We start from the raw sequence: 15,367 nt of genomic DNA, 5'->3' as shown, positions 1-15,367 counted from the left end.
GTAAACCTAGGAATTTCCCGTGGTCGAAACTACCGCCCGACCGGATGGAACCGGACAAAAGACTCATAAACCCTAGCCCGATCGGTCAATTTTATGACCTGCCTACGTGCAAAATGCGATGTTATAATTCTCAGAAAGCTGGTTACAAGAATCGAATGAATGCTGTCTTTTTCCTATACTAATACCGACTATTATTTGTCGGTTTATTTGAAATAACTTAAAATATATGAAAAAATATATAAATGAAATTATTGCGACAAACCAGAACCATTGGAACACCCTATCAAATTAATTAATAAGAAAAAAAGATATCGGAACTGCCACCCACCAAGATATTGTCAGAATAATATCCAAAAAATATACATATATTACACGAGATTAATAACACATCACAAAATTCCGCGGACTTTTTTATCTTGAAACAACCCTTTAATTTTTACTTATTGTTTATTTAATATGCCCTATACTTTATTTTAAAATAATATAACGCTGATCTGCGAATCAATTATAATTAATGCAACCTTGACTACCCTGGACTTTCCAATCAGTATAACTTTGGTACTGAGTTATGAAAACAATAAGCGACGATTGTAATAGAAATAGAGTAAAACACGATTTAAGGGATGAATTTAGGATGTACTTATTAATATTATTTTATTATTGTTATTACCAATCTTAAGTGACACATTTCTAGCGGTAATACATATTCGCTGAAGCAATTAGCATTTCCATTTAAAGGTAAATAATAATGAAAAAGATAATTATCCAATTTAACGTAAATTTTTATTTTTATATTTATAAGTTAAATTGGAAACTATTCTTGTCATTTACATATTCCCTTTTATTTTAGATAATTTAATATTTTAACCATCAAATCAATTGGTAAGATTAGTAAAGCATTGGTGATCGTAACGTCTCAATCAATTTTTCAATGCTCTGTATGAACTTTATATGTTTTTAACAGCCAATAAACGTCTTTAGAATGGAAAAATTGTTTTTAAATTTTCCAGTTATATTCCATTGAAGTAAAACTACCCTTGGCAATTACTTATTTCTGTAATACATGTAGATAATTGTTATTAATGTTCCAGAAGCACTTTTAACTGCTGGATTGATTCCCACAGCGCCCTACACTATCACAACAAGGCCATCTCAGAAACGTAACTGCGCCACTCAGATGCCCGTAAAACCGTACCACGTAACATGGGCGCCCATTCTACAATCCCGAAACTGTGCCACCCAAACTCCTCCCCCGCACAAAGAAAGTTCCGTATAACCCCCCAAATGTCTCGGTATCGGGACCAACACCACCTGTGATATTTGAGAATATCTCGTATTTTTAAGCGACAATTATCAAGATTCTGTTATAAGTACTGTTAATACATGTGAATAAGAAACAAAAACTCTATGTATGGCGTGTGTTTTTCCTTGGAAACAATTTTGGAAATAAACCACTTCACAATCGTAAAATCTTGTATTTAATCTAAAGCAAAGGGAGAACTTACAGCCCCATACCGATGCCTGTCCGTCTGTCTATCTGTCAGAACCTCTCAGACCCAAATTGTTTAAAAAATTAATTTAGTATAGGTAAGTATTAAAAGTTTGTTACTACCCAATGCAGTAGTTTACATAAGGGTAAATAATTCAGATATAATTGGCGGTAATAACAAATGGTCGAACAAGTACCTAACGAAAAAAATAAATAAAACAAATAAATAAATAAAAAAACTACATTTATTCCTAATGTATTAATCAGAATGATCTGAAGTAAATTGAATGAGCTTAATCAAAAAGTATTCTAGTGTTTAACGTCTAGAAAAAATTACATCAGTCAATTAATTTTCAAAAAAAATAGAGATATGCAATCATATTTTATTAAGAGAGCATTGCAAATACATATTTTCTAAATACATGCTGCGATCGCTTATTTTTATAAGTGTAAGTAGGTTCACTTGAGAAAAAAAACTACTTTTCTTGAGAAGGAAACCATGTAGAACAAGCATCTACAGCGATTTCACACATTGCTGATATGGCCTTATTGGCATTTTCATAATCTGTAAAAAAAAACAAAATGCTCCTTTCAAGCCCTAACGAAGATGCAAAATGAAAAATATTCTTTCAGTATCTACGTATTGTTGAGTGCTGGCTTTTATGACCGTTGTTTACCGTAGAAACTGTTTGATTTTCCTTAACGTTTCGCTGCTCATGCTGTTAGCTTCTTCAGAAGGAATCTGTGACAGTAATCACGTTTCTTCTGAAAAAGCTGACTGCCTAAGCAGCGAAACGTCAAGGGAAAATCAACCGATCACGGGAGAAACTGGAATAAGTTTTTTTACAGAAAGCAAGATATCCATATTTTGGATTTTATATTTTACAGTAAAGAATCCATCGTTTCGTATGTTATTGATAATAAAATATAAAATTTTAAAATATCTATTATCACTTGCTATTGAACCAATTTCTTTTTTTTTTAACACGTTGCGCTTTTCTGACTTAGGTATAAAGGCACTGTCAATTTATTTCAGAATCACCGTATCTATTTTCAAAAACAATTTCTATTTTCTTCCAACAAAAATAATAAAAAGTATTATTGCAACATAAAAATCGTAGAATATCTCTCTTATAGTTAAAATGTAAGACAAATACCTCCAGTAACAACACCACTGGCACTAGTGCGTTTACCAAAAATGGAACCATTAAAGGGTGGCTTTCTATAAGTTCCTTCAGCGGATTCGAAAACCATTGAATACAAGGTAATTACTAACAAAAATGCAAGAAGTCTGTAGAATACCTGAGCCATTGTTCTTTCTACAAAATTAATAAAAAAAATATGCTACATATATAATCTAATTAAGTAATTAAATATCTTTAATATCCAAGTATAGGCAGTACATCGCCATCTAGCGGTTATTTGCTGCTAATAAGTATTGCATACGTTAGACAAGACCTTATTAAAAGGTATCAAATAAAAATAGTTTTACTTTAGGATTTTTTATGCACTTTACTAAAAACGAACCCCTATAACACATACTGAGAAAGAAAGTTTTAAAATTATAGCAAAAATTTATGCAATAAGTAATTTATGTTTTCTATAGATATAAGTCCAGAGTAAATTTTTTTAACATACCTGGTTTATTGTATTGCCTTGCTGAAGTTGCTTTAACGACTGAAGGAACTTTTAGAATGATGGTTTGGAAGAATATTTTAGCTTTATATAGGAATCTTTCAAGATTAAAAGATAAATTCATTGCGCATCCTTTGCGCTTCTTGTAAAATAGATTAAAAGTCTATTTCCAAGATTTATCAGGACATGATAACATTAAAGGAAATAACTTGGTACTATTCCCAAAGGATTTACTTCTTATTACTACTAGACACATGTAGGCACTTTTTATTATCCTGTTTATTAAATACAAAAAAAAATATTGTGTCTCGCTATCACACACGTAAATTGCAATAAAGAAAGAATAAAATATTAACGAGATTCTAGATTTCTAAACATTGATTTAGGATTTCGTATTTTTAGTATTTTAGTTTAGTTTAGTTGTATTGAATTCCAATTGATTTTCTTGTGAAAAAAAATATATAAAAATCTAATATTAGGCATAACGCTATTTACTAAATTTACTAATTAAGATGAGCTATCAGTAATACAGAATAAATAAAAGCATGGTAAATAAAGTACTAAATACTAGTAAAAATAATGGGTGTTCGGTAAAACTTCTCTAAACGCACAATGAAAACACCCAACACCCGATGGAATGGAAATCGAAGAAGTATTAATTATATACAGTACATATTATGAGGTAGTAAATATTCTGAAACTTCTAAAAAATACTAAACTAAATAAAAGGGATTGAGTACCTACGTAGTGATATGTAATTACTAACGATAAGAAAATTCATTTATATAACGTATATGTACGTGTAAGAACATTTATGTTGTTTTTCCAAATTAATAATTTGATAGTTTTTGCTGTATAAATGAAAATGGATCCTTGTATGATCACGTATTAATACGTATTTATCTGTCTGCCTTTCACAACGAGTTATTCCAAAAGGTATTTGATGTAGAAACAGTAAACAAATTGTTGATCAGTATATTTTTTAGAAATCAGCTTTAAAAATGCTATTTATTTGATAAGTAGAGGAAACGAAGTCGTTTGGGATAATAAAAAAAAAAATAAATACAATACGTGTCCCAAAAACGGGCCCGGCAGATTATGTTCGGCCCCGATGGGTAACTGATCTTACGAAACCTGAAGGAATGGGTATAAACAAGGATAAAACAAAATAATATTGTTGAAACTATTATTATATTACATAACATTAACAATAACAGTTACACGAGGCTCTCTCAATTATGCAACGCAAAAACTGCAAATAGTTGATTTAAAAAAATGGGTTAAATCATTTTCGAATCTACTTTTTAGAGATGAGATAAATTGGTCAAACGTCTTAAAGACTATTTTTCAATTAAACCTTTCGGGGTAGTAAATTCATATGTATCAGTTGCTCGCGGGATTTGGGGTTTGTTTAGTTGAAGGTCAGCAAAAATTTGAACGCTTTTCTTTCATATTTTCTAAAATTTATCATTACGAGAAGCATTTAAAACGACTGTAACCGCTTCTATTTGGCCCATATAAAAATAAAGTTGGTTACGTCCTTGCAGGAGAAGATTAATAATAATTTAATTCAAATCAAATGTGGCCTGCCTAAACGCAGTGCCCATTAGCCTTCAACTTTTGTCTAAGTTTGAAAAGAAATATCAATTTATTTAAGTTAGCTGTGCCCATCTAAATTTCCACAATGGAACTTATTAGTGCTTGCCTATATTTTAATTTTGGCGACGTTTTCAAAAAGCCATGCTTTAGAAGCCCAATATTAAAAATGTAGTGGCTATAACATACCATTAGAATGTCTGTATATGCAACCAACAATACACCCGAATATGGACATTTGAACTCCCCTAGTTCTTTGCAATTATTTAGATTCTCATTAAAAACCTAAGCAACCTTTCCATCTTTCGATAGAACTTTACAGGCATAAAGATGAGGTTGTCAAGAGTAATCTAAGCTACTTTCTTTATTTCTTCATGTTTCTTGCGTTAATGTTGGAAACGTCAGAATCGATTCCGATGGGGCTATTTCTCAGGATAAATAATGGTTAATATAGATATAAACAAAATCCAGCATTAGATTTATATCACATATGTATGTATATTAAACTTCCAATGAACAATAATAAATAAACAAAATAGAAAAAGAAATATCTTATCTAGAGTACCTTAAGTTAAATGTATAAACTTTTAATAATTTGAACCCTTTTGGTAATTTAAACTACTTTCGGTGTTTTAATAAAACAATTCAGTACTAATCTTCTCATAATTTTATTTAAATAGTATATACAATAAACAGGTAGCTACATTAAATTTACTGTACTAAAATCGCCCTATCAGAGTTGATAGTATATGTTTTTTATGTATAAAGCTCTTCTACCAAGCAAACAAATATCTAGAACCATATTTTGCTGGTGGTTTCTTTGCATCTGCAGGCAGTGCATCTGGAGTATCAGTAAAAACTAGTGGTGGCTCAGGCTTGGGCTTTGGTCTCTTAGAATCATGTATTTGAACTTCAGCAAAGTAACCATAATATGGTCTTTCCATCTTTAATTTATCTAACATACACTTATCAAAAACTGCTTGAGTTTTACGACACCTGTAAATAAATATTAAACAGAGATGAAACACACTGAAGCAACTTAATAATACACAAATACTTACACAGAATATGATTGATCAGTACTGGATTTGTCTAAGCAGTTGGCATATTGGGTAAATTCACCTGCACAATTCGATTTAACTAATCTAAGAAATTTTAAGGCACACGCCGTTACAGCTTTTCCTTCTCCAATGCATGCCCGCGGATCTCCTAATTCGTCTCGACATAATACAAATTCCTGCAACCCTTAAAGTGATGTTTCTGTTTTGATATGATTAGATAATTAACCTCACATTATTAACGTTCTGACAATACTTTCCTAAATGGAAAGCTGCAGCTTTTAGAGCTGGGCCAGAAAGTTTAACTTCTGGAACGGTAAGTTCTGCTTCTGTTGGAAGATGCACATCTTTCGTTATACCCATTATTTTTTCAATCAAATTTTTGTAAATACAAAATTTCTTTTAGGTAAAAGTTAAACCTGAAAGACCTGAAATCAACTCTTACCATAGATAAGATAAAGGAACATAGGTAAGAAAATCTATGGTAAGAATGTCATGTGTATTATAGATATAGGAAAGTATCACAAATCACAAGTAACTCATTCTTCTATGATTCTTTTTGACGTTACTCATTACCGATCTAACCTAACATATTTTAATAAGTAGGATATCGATACTGATAATTGATTCCCGTATTAGTAGCAGAATTTCAGCTAATAGCTGAAGTCCACGTCTGTTTATTATGTAATGTTACTTCTAACAGTTCGTGTAATGCACACAATTTTTTAAAATGCATAGGTGTTTTTATTTCATTTATGTTTTAATATATTTGTTAAATTCAAATGTTCTGAGTGCAGAACTTGATTCAAAGAAGCAAACCAAATTTCCTCCATGTAGAGCATGTAAAGTTTTTATCGAATCATTTAAACGGGGATTAGATAAAACGGCGAAAGGTAAATTTGAAGGAGGTGATGCTGCATGGGAAGAACAAAATCAAGGAAGTTATGCTACAAGTGAAGTGAGACTTGTTGAAATTCAAGAGCATATTTGTTCAGATGTTAAGGAAGGCAGTGATCAATGTTATTTACTAAATGAAGAGCATGATTTAATTATAGAAGAATGGTGGTTTAAACATCAGGCTGAAGAACCTGATATATTTAAGTACTTTTGCATAGACAAGTTACAATCATGCTGTCCAGATTTTCATTATGGTACAAACTGTACACCATGTGACGGATATCCTGACAACATTTGCAGTAATAATGGAAAATGTTCAGGTATATAAAGCATTTTTACACCTAATTTTATTTAAAATTTACATATTGAACATGTATATATCTGTAGGTTCAGGGACAAGAAAAGGTAATGGTAAATGCAAATGTGATCCTGGATATTCAGGAGAAAAATGTGAAGAGTGTGCTGAAGGCTATTATGAATCATACAGGGATGCTACAAAATTTCTTTGCTCAAAGTGTCATCATTCTTGCGATGGTAAATGTACAAAAGGAGGGGCAGGAGGTTGTGAAAAGTGTCACGTAGGTTGGAACAGAAATAGTAACAATGAATGTGTAGACATTAATGAGTGTGCTACCCTCCGAGCAGCTTGCAGTCCTTTACAATTTTGTGTTAACAGTGAGGGTTCTTATAAATGTCTGGAATGTGATAGAGCATGTTCTGGTTGTACTGGTGACGGCCCCGATATGTGTCAACGTTGTGCAAAAGGCTACACTTTAGTAGATAAAATGTGTGTTGATGCTGATCAAGTACAACGAAAACAACATGTATTCATAACGCGGTACTTGACCTACTTAGGTTTATGTATTGCTACTTGTATTATTTTTCAACGAAACATGATTTTGGCAAGTGTCATTGGCCTCGCAGTTGCAGCATATATTACAGTATCAGAGTATTACCTGGACAAGCCAGAAATAAATGCCACAAATTTAGTTAATACACTTTTTCCAACTACATAAACCATTATGATCTAATTAGGCAATTTATAGAATTTAAGGCATATTAGCTAAAGTAATGAATGAATTACATTTAAGGGATTTTTGAACGAAAGCATTTTTAAAATATTCAAAAAATTAGACATTTTTATTGAAGAACACATCTGGGTTTATTTTGAATAGCAAATTACCCATTAAGATTGCAAAAAAGCGAGCTAATTGGTATGACATAAGTTTACATTTAGTGTAATTTAATAAACCATATTGCCGTATATTTGCCACTACAGATGCACTTTAAGCGTAATTCATCCATTATTATTTTAACTAATTTTAAGTCAATTTTTGTGATATTAATAAGTGCAAATATCGCACACAATTTTAAGTATGACTAGTTGCATACCAGTTTACATACTTCAGCAGCTAAATTGGTTTAATTTTAATTTAAATTATACGTGTTACATTTTGTAAGGGAATGTATCTGAGAAGTAAAATATATGTATAACTGAATTGTATGTGATAACACGGTTGTCTTGTGATTTACAACAACTTCTTGTATATTTATTTCCATCTTATCCGTTTACATCACAGTTTAAGCAGAAAAATATCAAAATACGTGAAATTCAAAGAAAAAACAAATTACTGCATATGAAACAGCAGCGTCTTCCTTATAATAATGATTCGGTAAACATTTTCCTTACTATATAAAATATAAAAAAAAGTAAAAAAATTTGAGTAATACAAATAATTACATAAAATGGTTATTTTCGTCTTATTAAATCTATTCATATGACCATGTATGGAATCACGTAATTCTTCCCGATTCGTTAAGTTTGGTAACATGCCTCCGCAAGTCTTTTATGTAATCTAGCATGACTTTTGGCAATACAGTGTCTAGTATGACTTTTGGTATCCAACCCTTAAGATTGGTGTTAAGCACCCATAAAAAATGACATTTGCTAGGATCGCCGTTAATTGGTTTCATAATCCAACAACCAATACCATTTTCACCACTAAAAAAAATTAAAACTATATTTGAAATTGTATGACTATCGTATTTATGCACCCCTTCGTAATTTTAATCATTAAAATAACTAACAAAAGGAAAGTATATATTTCGATCTGGTAACATTATCTACATAGTATAACATATGGGAGCAGATGCCCAATAATGTAAGCCAAAAAACATCCATAAACTCATTAAAAAACAGTTCTGGTTGACAGGATAATTTTTCCCAGAAATTTCAAAACGTTACAACTGTCTCTCCCAGGCCGTAACTGCTTATTTTTTTCAATTGGCAATAAATTAATCAATTTTGTTTTTTCCTTAATTATATCACCATTCAAATAAATATTTTAGTAATCATAAAACTACTCAATTTTTTTCTTGTATGGGAAACTGAACTCTTTTTTACCTGGTTCTATATACTTCAAAAATTACTTAAACGACATTTTAAGTATATATTGATATGTACACAAAAATTACTTAGATCGCATGTGCAAAACAATGAAAAATGTTATTAAAAGTTAAAAAGCACGGATTAAACCAGCTAAAGTACCAAATATATCGAGGATTTATAGAAATGGCGCAACAACAACGTTCACTGAACATGCGTTTCCATAAGCGAAAGTTTAACTTGTTCATGATATACGTCAGTCCATCATAATTGATAAGCTACACATTATGCGGAGTTTCCCTTATGCGATGTTCACGCTATCAAGCGTACACTGTATTTAAAAAATTAAATCTACTAATACAATTGCATATTCTAAAACTTACCGTATATACTTTTCGTTCTTGGGAACAGACTGATGTTCCGTATTATCATAAGCTATGACGTAAGTTTCATCGATTATGCCCCAATGTCTTAAGGTGACGAAATCGCGACTTGCAACCACTCCGCCAGAATCCGTGGACACTTGATAACTAATATCAGTATATTCATCAAAAGATTGAACCTTATGGGATTCCAGCAACGACGGATTCCATTTTGGAATGCTCTCTACTTTATAATAAAGTTCTTCTAATAGACAGCGAGGTGGTATGTCGATTATCGCCTAATAAATACATTTTGTAAACAAAAAAGAAAACAAATTGTCAAACAAGCATAATGCAACACATATTAAATACATACTAGTATTAAATGAAACAATAAATAAAACAAAAGAAGAATTTTATGTCTTACCGATAACTTGAAAATTTTTCTTCCACAAAAATTCATGGAATAAAGGCAATCTTTATTATCGGTTTCCTTTTCTAATTTCCATTCTGTACAGTTACAAAGTTTCCAGACGTCCCTTAATAACTCGGCTCCTTTGGATTTGTACTCTTCTTCCTAAAAAGAGAAAAATTATAACCGGTAATTTTATTAGAGAAAATACTTGAGTTTGTTACCGATTTCATTTGGGTTTCGCCAACGCTAACAAAACATCTTACAGGCAAAATAACCCTAACTACGCATCGAAACATCTTACGAAAATGAAGACAGAAAAATGTGTTTATTTTACAAATTTATACCACTCTGCAATGACAAAAACTGTTTTTAAATTCAAATACGCTATCAATTTTAAAAGCAAATTTATAACTTATGTAAAACTGACACAAGACAAATTTCTGGTTGTATAAGTATGCAAAATAATTTCATTATAATTTAAATAGATTAAAATCTGAAAACAAAACTTACTTTTTCCTGTGACAATTTTATCACAGGATATCTTCCTAAGCCTTCAACTCCGTGCAGCGATCCTTCTGGTGAACCCAATGGCGAATAAAAGTTTCCAACACTCTCAGTGTACATAGATGGCAAATTCTGAAGGTAATTTCTTATTAATGGCGTTCTCTCGGTCTCTGGTCCACCTTCGGAAAAATGTTTTGATAAATTAAAACAAAATAAACAAATTGTCATTTACTTTTAGTTTTTATCTGGTTTGTATACTGCATTGTGTTCAATTTTGAGTTCTATTTCTGACAGTAAAAACATTTCAAACTGTATGCAATACTTCACATGTCGATAATGACGTTTTTAAAAGCATTTTTAATATAAATCTGACATTCTTATGCATTTAATACATTACTTTAAATTAACTGCATCGTATATTTACATTTGCTTGCCAAAATTTTAAACAATGAACGGTGCATAGTTCAAAAAGACATTATGGACAAATATGCACACAATCCTGAAGCTAATTAGAATATTTAGCATACGAGCATACGATTAATAATCAAGAAGTGTCTTCAATTTAGCTTCTTATTTATTGTCGGAACATTCGAGGGAATAGTATGCGTATTCAATTTTTTATAGAATTATATTGAACGGCTTTCTCTGCAATTACAAATGACTGTAAATCGGTAATCCAATCATGTACAGTACTGATAGGTAATAAGTTTTATGCAGTAGACACTTAATAGTGTGAACTAGAAAAAACAACAGTTATTCACAGTATTAGTTTTTTCACGTTAAGAATTTTATGCTCTATATGTAATAAATGTAATAGGTCTGTTTGTGTATGTTGTGAGATGTTTACACTATTCAGTGTCTACTGTATTTATCACGAACTTTAAATAATTTTAGAATCTCAGAAACACAGAAAACGGGATTTTTAGAACAATATTTGTATATTCTTAGAACTATACTTAAAGAATTACACCAAAAATTATTTTATTTTTTGGTATTTAAATTATTTAATATTTAACGCATGTATGTTTATTATGTAACATAAACTTAAATATACAATGTGAAATTAACTTACTGACAAATAACCTTTGAGCATTAAGTTCCTGTGGTATAACTCTAAAATCAAAGAACCAGGTTTCACCCCAAGATATTACAAATGATGTTAAAATAAGCAGAACTTCAAAAACAGGCTGCGATGAATTAGTCCACTGAAAAATAATAAGGAAATTATCGATTCAATTAATGAAGGCAACTTTTTAGTTATAACATTTGTTAAAATAACAATAATGACCTTTAAAAATTAAAAATCATACCTAAATGAAAAAAAATAATTAAGTGTAACTTTTAGCCTTGAATAGACGACATTTAGAATAAGTGAAGCAAATAGGACATTACAACATGTTAAAAACTAATTACTGAAAAAGCCAAACTCATATGAGCATTTTCAGTCTATTCCAGTTTAAGAAAACAATGCATATTTTTTAATACTTACAGTATAAAAGAAAACTTTAGTTATCAGGAAAGCACAAGTAGCAAAAGTTGATACCTAAAAAATTTAGCAGTTAACATAATGTGTTTTACTTACTGTAATCAAAAATTACTAACCGAAATAATTACCCAATGATTAATATAAAAAAATCCATAAAACAGTAGCAAAACCAAAAATCTACACAGTGCAACCATAACAACATCAAAGAGTGAAGAATGAATATTATAACGAATAATTTGGTTCTCAATAGCAACTGTTAAGTCTTTGCCACTAAGCTACAAAATAAATTTTAGATAATTTATGCCTAAAATTTAAATGGGCAATATTATATACTTACTGTTATACATATTATCCACATTAATGTGGTAAATGCTAAATCAAAAGTTACAAAGAGGCAAAAGAATCTTCTAATTGAAGACATCTTCCCATCTATTCGTTGGCCTCCTAACAAATCCTCAGATATCACATATTCAGTTCTTATAGAGGGGATGGTATTTATAGAGTGTGAATGAGCTAAGATATAAAAAACATATTAGTTATTATTTGTCCTTAAATAGACACCTGTTTAATAAGGTAATACCCCTTACTACTATTTTTATTAACTTGCAAATACATAGATTTCTTAAGTTTTACTTGCTTGTAATAAGATGATACTTATTTAACAAATATTAAAATTTAATAAATNTTTATCAAAATTTAGGGAAGTGAACAATTTAATTTTAATTAATAATAACAACAAACAGAAAAGGTTTTCAATTAGTTTTACTTACAGATATCAGGAGTTTGAATCTGTTGATGAGAACTTGAAGATCGTAAAATCGCCTCAGCCGCATTTCTTATTTCGTATTCAGGCATCATATTGCTAATATCAAAATTTATGTTAAAATGTGTTTAAACTATAGTATTTATTTTCATTTCCATTATTTTAGAGTGGGTTTATACACGTACCATATACACAAAACAAAACCATTATTCCAAATATATTGAATGAATACGCATCCTTAGTTTATAATATAAAAAACGAAGCCGATCAAAAAATATTAAATCACATACACTAAACCCATAAAAATTATGTGAATATTAATGTAAACTGATATAAACTATTAAACTGCTATAAACATACAAACAGCTGATAAGCAACAACAATGAACAGCATAGAGTGCGTACAAATCTAAACTGTTATCCATAGGCAAGTGATAGCATCCAAATGTAAAACTCCCTGGAACATCATAAAAAACAAAATTTGAAATTGCTAAAGAAAATAACATTTTAATTCAGTAGTTGTTATCTTGTAATCAATGTAAATTTCAGAAAAAAGTATAGTTTATTCGATTTCGTTGGATTTTTTTCTCTTCCGTGTGTTTTTACATATTCTAAAAGTTCTTGACACCCTCTGTGGTTTTTGTATTTTGGACGTATTGGCACCATTTGTTGTCAGCAGTTGTTAATAAATGTGACATAAACACTTCAGAGGTTACGTTGGTTATATTTACAATTTGTAAACGTCAAGAAAATGTTACGTTCTTCACTTCAATTGATAGAATTGTGAATAATATCTTTCAAGTTGTTCTAATTTTCTGTAAAAATTAATCATCCCTATTAAGAACCAGGTTGTACTGTTAAAAATGAGCGATAAACAGTCTGTAGGGGGGAATCAGTCCCAAGCTCAACCACTAGTGAAGATAGGGCACTATATTTTGGGTCCTACATTGGGTGTTGGAACATTCGGCAAGGTAAAAATAGGAGAACATCAGCTCACAAAACACAAAGTTGCAATTAAGATCCTAAACCGACAAAAAATTAAAAGCCTTGATGTGGTGGGTAAGATTCGTAGAGAAATCCAAAACCTTAAGCTTTTCAGACATCCTCATATAATTAAATTATATCAAGTAATTAGCACTCCAACCGATATTTTCATGATTATGGAGTATGTATCAGGAGGTGAATTATTTGACTATATTGTGAAACATGGTAAACTTCAAGAACATGAAGCAAGAAGATTTTTTCAGCAAATTATATCTGGAGTGGATTATTGCCATAGACACATGATTGTTCACAGAGATTTAAAACCAGAAAATCTTCTGTTGGATCATAATATGCATGTGAAAATTGCAGACTTTGGCTTATCAAATATGATGATGGATGGAGAATTCTTAAGAACCAGTTGTGGTTCTCCTAATTATGCAGCTCCTGAAGTTATTTCTGGAAAATTGTATGCAGGACCTGAAGTTGATATTTGGTCTTGTGGAGTAATTCTGTATGCACTCTTATGTGGTACATTACCTTTTGATGATGAGCATGTACCAACATTGTTCCGAAAAATAAAGTCAGGGATATTTCCCATACCAGAATATCTGAATAAGTCTGTGGTTACTTTACTATGCCACATGTTGCAAACAGATCCTATGAAAAGAGCAACTATTGAGGATATTAAGAAACATGAGTGGTTCCAGAAAGATTGTCCTGCATACCTTTTCCCATCACCTGTTGATCAGGATGCAAGTGTGATAGATACAGATGCTGTTTATGAGGTAAGGTATGAATGTACATGTCATTTGATCATGGTAATTTTTAAATACTTGTCATTGTTTTGATATTATTACTTATCATATGAAGAAAACCATTCTTTTTTATTAGTAAATGGAGTAACTTTTTTAAAGGTTTGTGACAAATTTGGAGTAAAAGAAACAGAAGTTCATAATGCTCTTCTGAGTGGTGATCCACATGATCAATTGGCCATTGCTTATCATTTGATTATTGATAACAAGCGTATTGCTGATGAAGCAGCAAAGGCAGAAATAAAAGATTTCTTTGTGGCTGGAAGTCCACCACCTGTAAGTATTACACCCACCCCTGTTCCAGTACCTCAGTCAGATTCTGCAAGTCCACTGAAACCTCATCCAGAACGAATTGCCCCTTTGAGAGATAGGGTTTTAGCTTCAACCCAATCAGAGAGAGGAAGAGGTATAAATTGAATATTATTTCAAGGCATTTTGTTATAATATTGTTATTTATTTGTTCAAGGAACCCCCATAAAACGCGCCAAATGGCATTTGGGAATTCGTTCACAAAGTAAACCACATGATATTATGATGGAGGTTTACAGAGCAATGAAGGCTCTCGATTTTGAATGGAAAGTTATAAACCCATACCATGTTAAGGTCAGACAAAAGAATGCCTTGCATGATAGATACATAAAGATGTCCCTACAGCTTTATCAGGTTAATTTTGATAAGTCTGTTGAAATTTAAGATGTTTATTTTTTTTTTAATTGTATTCTAGGTGGATTTTAAAAGTTATTTATTAGACTTCAAAAGTCTTAGCAGTGAAGAGAATGAATCAAACAATGCATCGATGGACGTTCCTACACCAATACAGCAGTCTATTGATGACCTTTCCCAAAAATCCAATAAAAACAGGGGACACCATACAATGGAGTTTTTCGAAATGTGCGCCGCTTTGATAATACAATTAGCCCGATAATTGCATAACTTATTGATGTATCTTATTACAAACTTGTTTAACAATTGTTTTTGTAG

At 30.9% G+C, this 15,367-nt stretch overlaps 6 protein-coding genes across 7 annotated transcripts in view; 3 read left to right on the top strand and 3 right to left on the bottom strand.

The window, feature by feature from the left end:
- Nucleotides 1–1,408, top strand: part of LOC108738703 (nephrin-like) — a 335,427-nt gene extending 334,019 nt beyond the window's left edge. The window contains exon 8 of the mRNA XM_018472237.1: nt 1,092–1,408. Coding sequence (XP_018327739.1) covers nt 1,092–1,276 — 185 coding nt within the window. The 3' untranslated portion in view covers nt 1,277–1,408. The remainder of the gene's footprint in view (nt 1–1,091) is intronic.
- A 512-nt stretch (nt 1,409–1,920) lies between these two features.
- On the bottom strand, nt 1,921–3,198 carry LOC108738693 (neuropeptide SIFamide). Its single transcript, XM_018472224.1, has 3 exons — nt 3,128–3,198; nt 2,647–2,808; nt 1,921–2,054 (listed from the first exon to the last, which is right to left on the bottom strand). Exons 2-3 carry the CDS (start codon nt 2,798–2,800, stop codon nt 1,966–1,968), a joined length of 243 nt encoding a protein of 80 aa, XP_018327726.1. The 5' UTR covers nt 2,801–2,808; nt 3,128–3,198; the 3' UTR covers nt 1,921–1,965.
- Nucleotides 3,199–5,369: 2,171 nt separating this feature from the next.
- On the bottom strand, nt 5,370–6,238 carry LOC108738696 (NADH dehydrogenase [ubiquinone] 1 alpha subcomplex subunit 8). Its single transcript, XM_018472227.2, has 3 exons — nt 6,013–6,238; nt 5,782–5,957; nt 5,370–5,716 (listed from the first exon to the last, which is right to left on the bottom strand). Exons 1-3 carry the CDS (start codon nt 6,139–6,141, stop codon nt 5,494–5,496), a joined length of 528 nt encoding a protein of 175 aa, XP_018327729.1. The 5' UTR covers nt 6,142–6,238; the 3' UTR covers nt 5,370–5,493.
- A 111-nt stretch (nt 6,239–6,349) lies between these two features.
- LOC108738695 (cysteine-rich with EGF-like domain protein 2) lies at nt 6,350–8,187 on the top strand. Its single transcript, XM_018472226.2, has 2 exons — nt 6,350–6,995; nt 7,063–8,187. Exons 1-2 carry the CDS (start codon nt 6,509–6,511, stop codon nt 7,689–7,691), a joined length of 1,116 nt encoding a protein of 371 aa, XP_018327728.1. The 5' UTR covers nt 6,350–6,508; the 3' UTR covers nt 7,692–8,187.
- A 10-nt stretch (nt 8,188–8,197) lies between these two features.
- On the bottom strand, nt 8,198–12,994 carry LOC108738694 (steroidogenic acute regulatory protein-like). 2 transcript variants are annotated; one of them, XM_025974988.1, is made up of 10 exons: nt 12,777–12,994; nt 12,599–12,690; nt 12,166–12,341; nt 11,945–12,103; nt 11,832–11,885; nt 11,415–11,547; nt 10,349–10,521; nt 9,851–10,000; nt 9,445–9,722; nt 8,198–8,677 (listed from the first exon to the last, which is right to left on the bottom strand). In XM_025974988.1, the coding sequence occupies exons 2-10, from the start codon at nt 12,684–12,686 to the stop codon at nt 8,470–8,472; spliced, it is 1,419 nt and encodes a 472-aa protein (XP_025830773.1). In that variant the 5' UTR covers nt 12,687–12,690; nt 12,777–12,994; the 3' UTR covers nt 8,198–8,469. The 2 variants fall into 2 exon arrangements, with proteins under 2 accessions (XP_025830773.1, XP_025830774.1); XM_025974989.1 differs by lacking the exon at nt 12,777–12,994 and having other exon boundaries at nt 12,599–12,769.
- Nucleotides 12,995–13,267: 273 nt separating this feature from the next.
- Nucleotides 13,268–15,311, top strand: LOC108738700 (5'-AMP-activated protein kinase catalytic subunit alpha-2). The gene is made up of 4 exons (XM_018472233.2): nt 13,268–14,359; nt 14,489–14,792; nt 14,853–15,049; nt 15,111–15,311. Exons 1-4 carry the CDS (start codon nt 13,454–13,456, stop codon nt 15,309–15,311), a joined length of 1,608 nt encoding a protein of 535 aa, XP_018327735.1. The 5' UTR covers nt 13,268–13,453.
- Nucleotides 15,312–15,367: the final 56 nt, after the last annotated feature.

This window comes from Agrilus planipennis, unplaced genomic scaffold, assembly GCF_000699045.2.
Source record: "Agrilus planipennis isolate EAB-ADULT unplaced genomic scaffold, Apla_2.0 scaffold36, whole genome shotgun sequence".
NCBI classification, from domain to species: domain Eukaryota; kingdom Metazoa; phylum Arthropoda; class Insecta; order Coleoptera; family Buprestidae; genus Agrilus; species Agrilus planipennis.
Note: the sequence above shows the minus strand (reverse complement) of the source record. Positions and strands in the feature narration are given on the sequence as shown.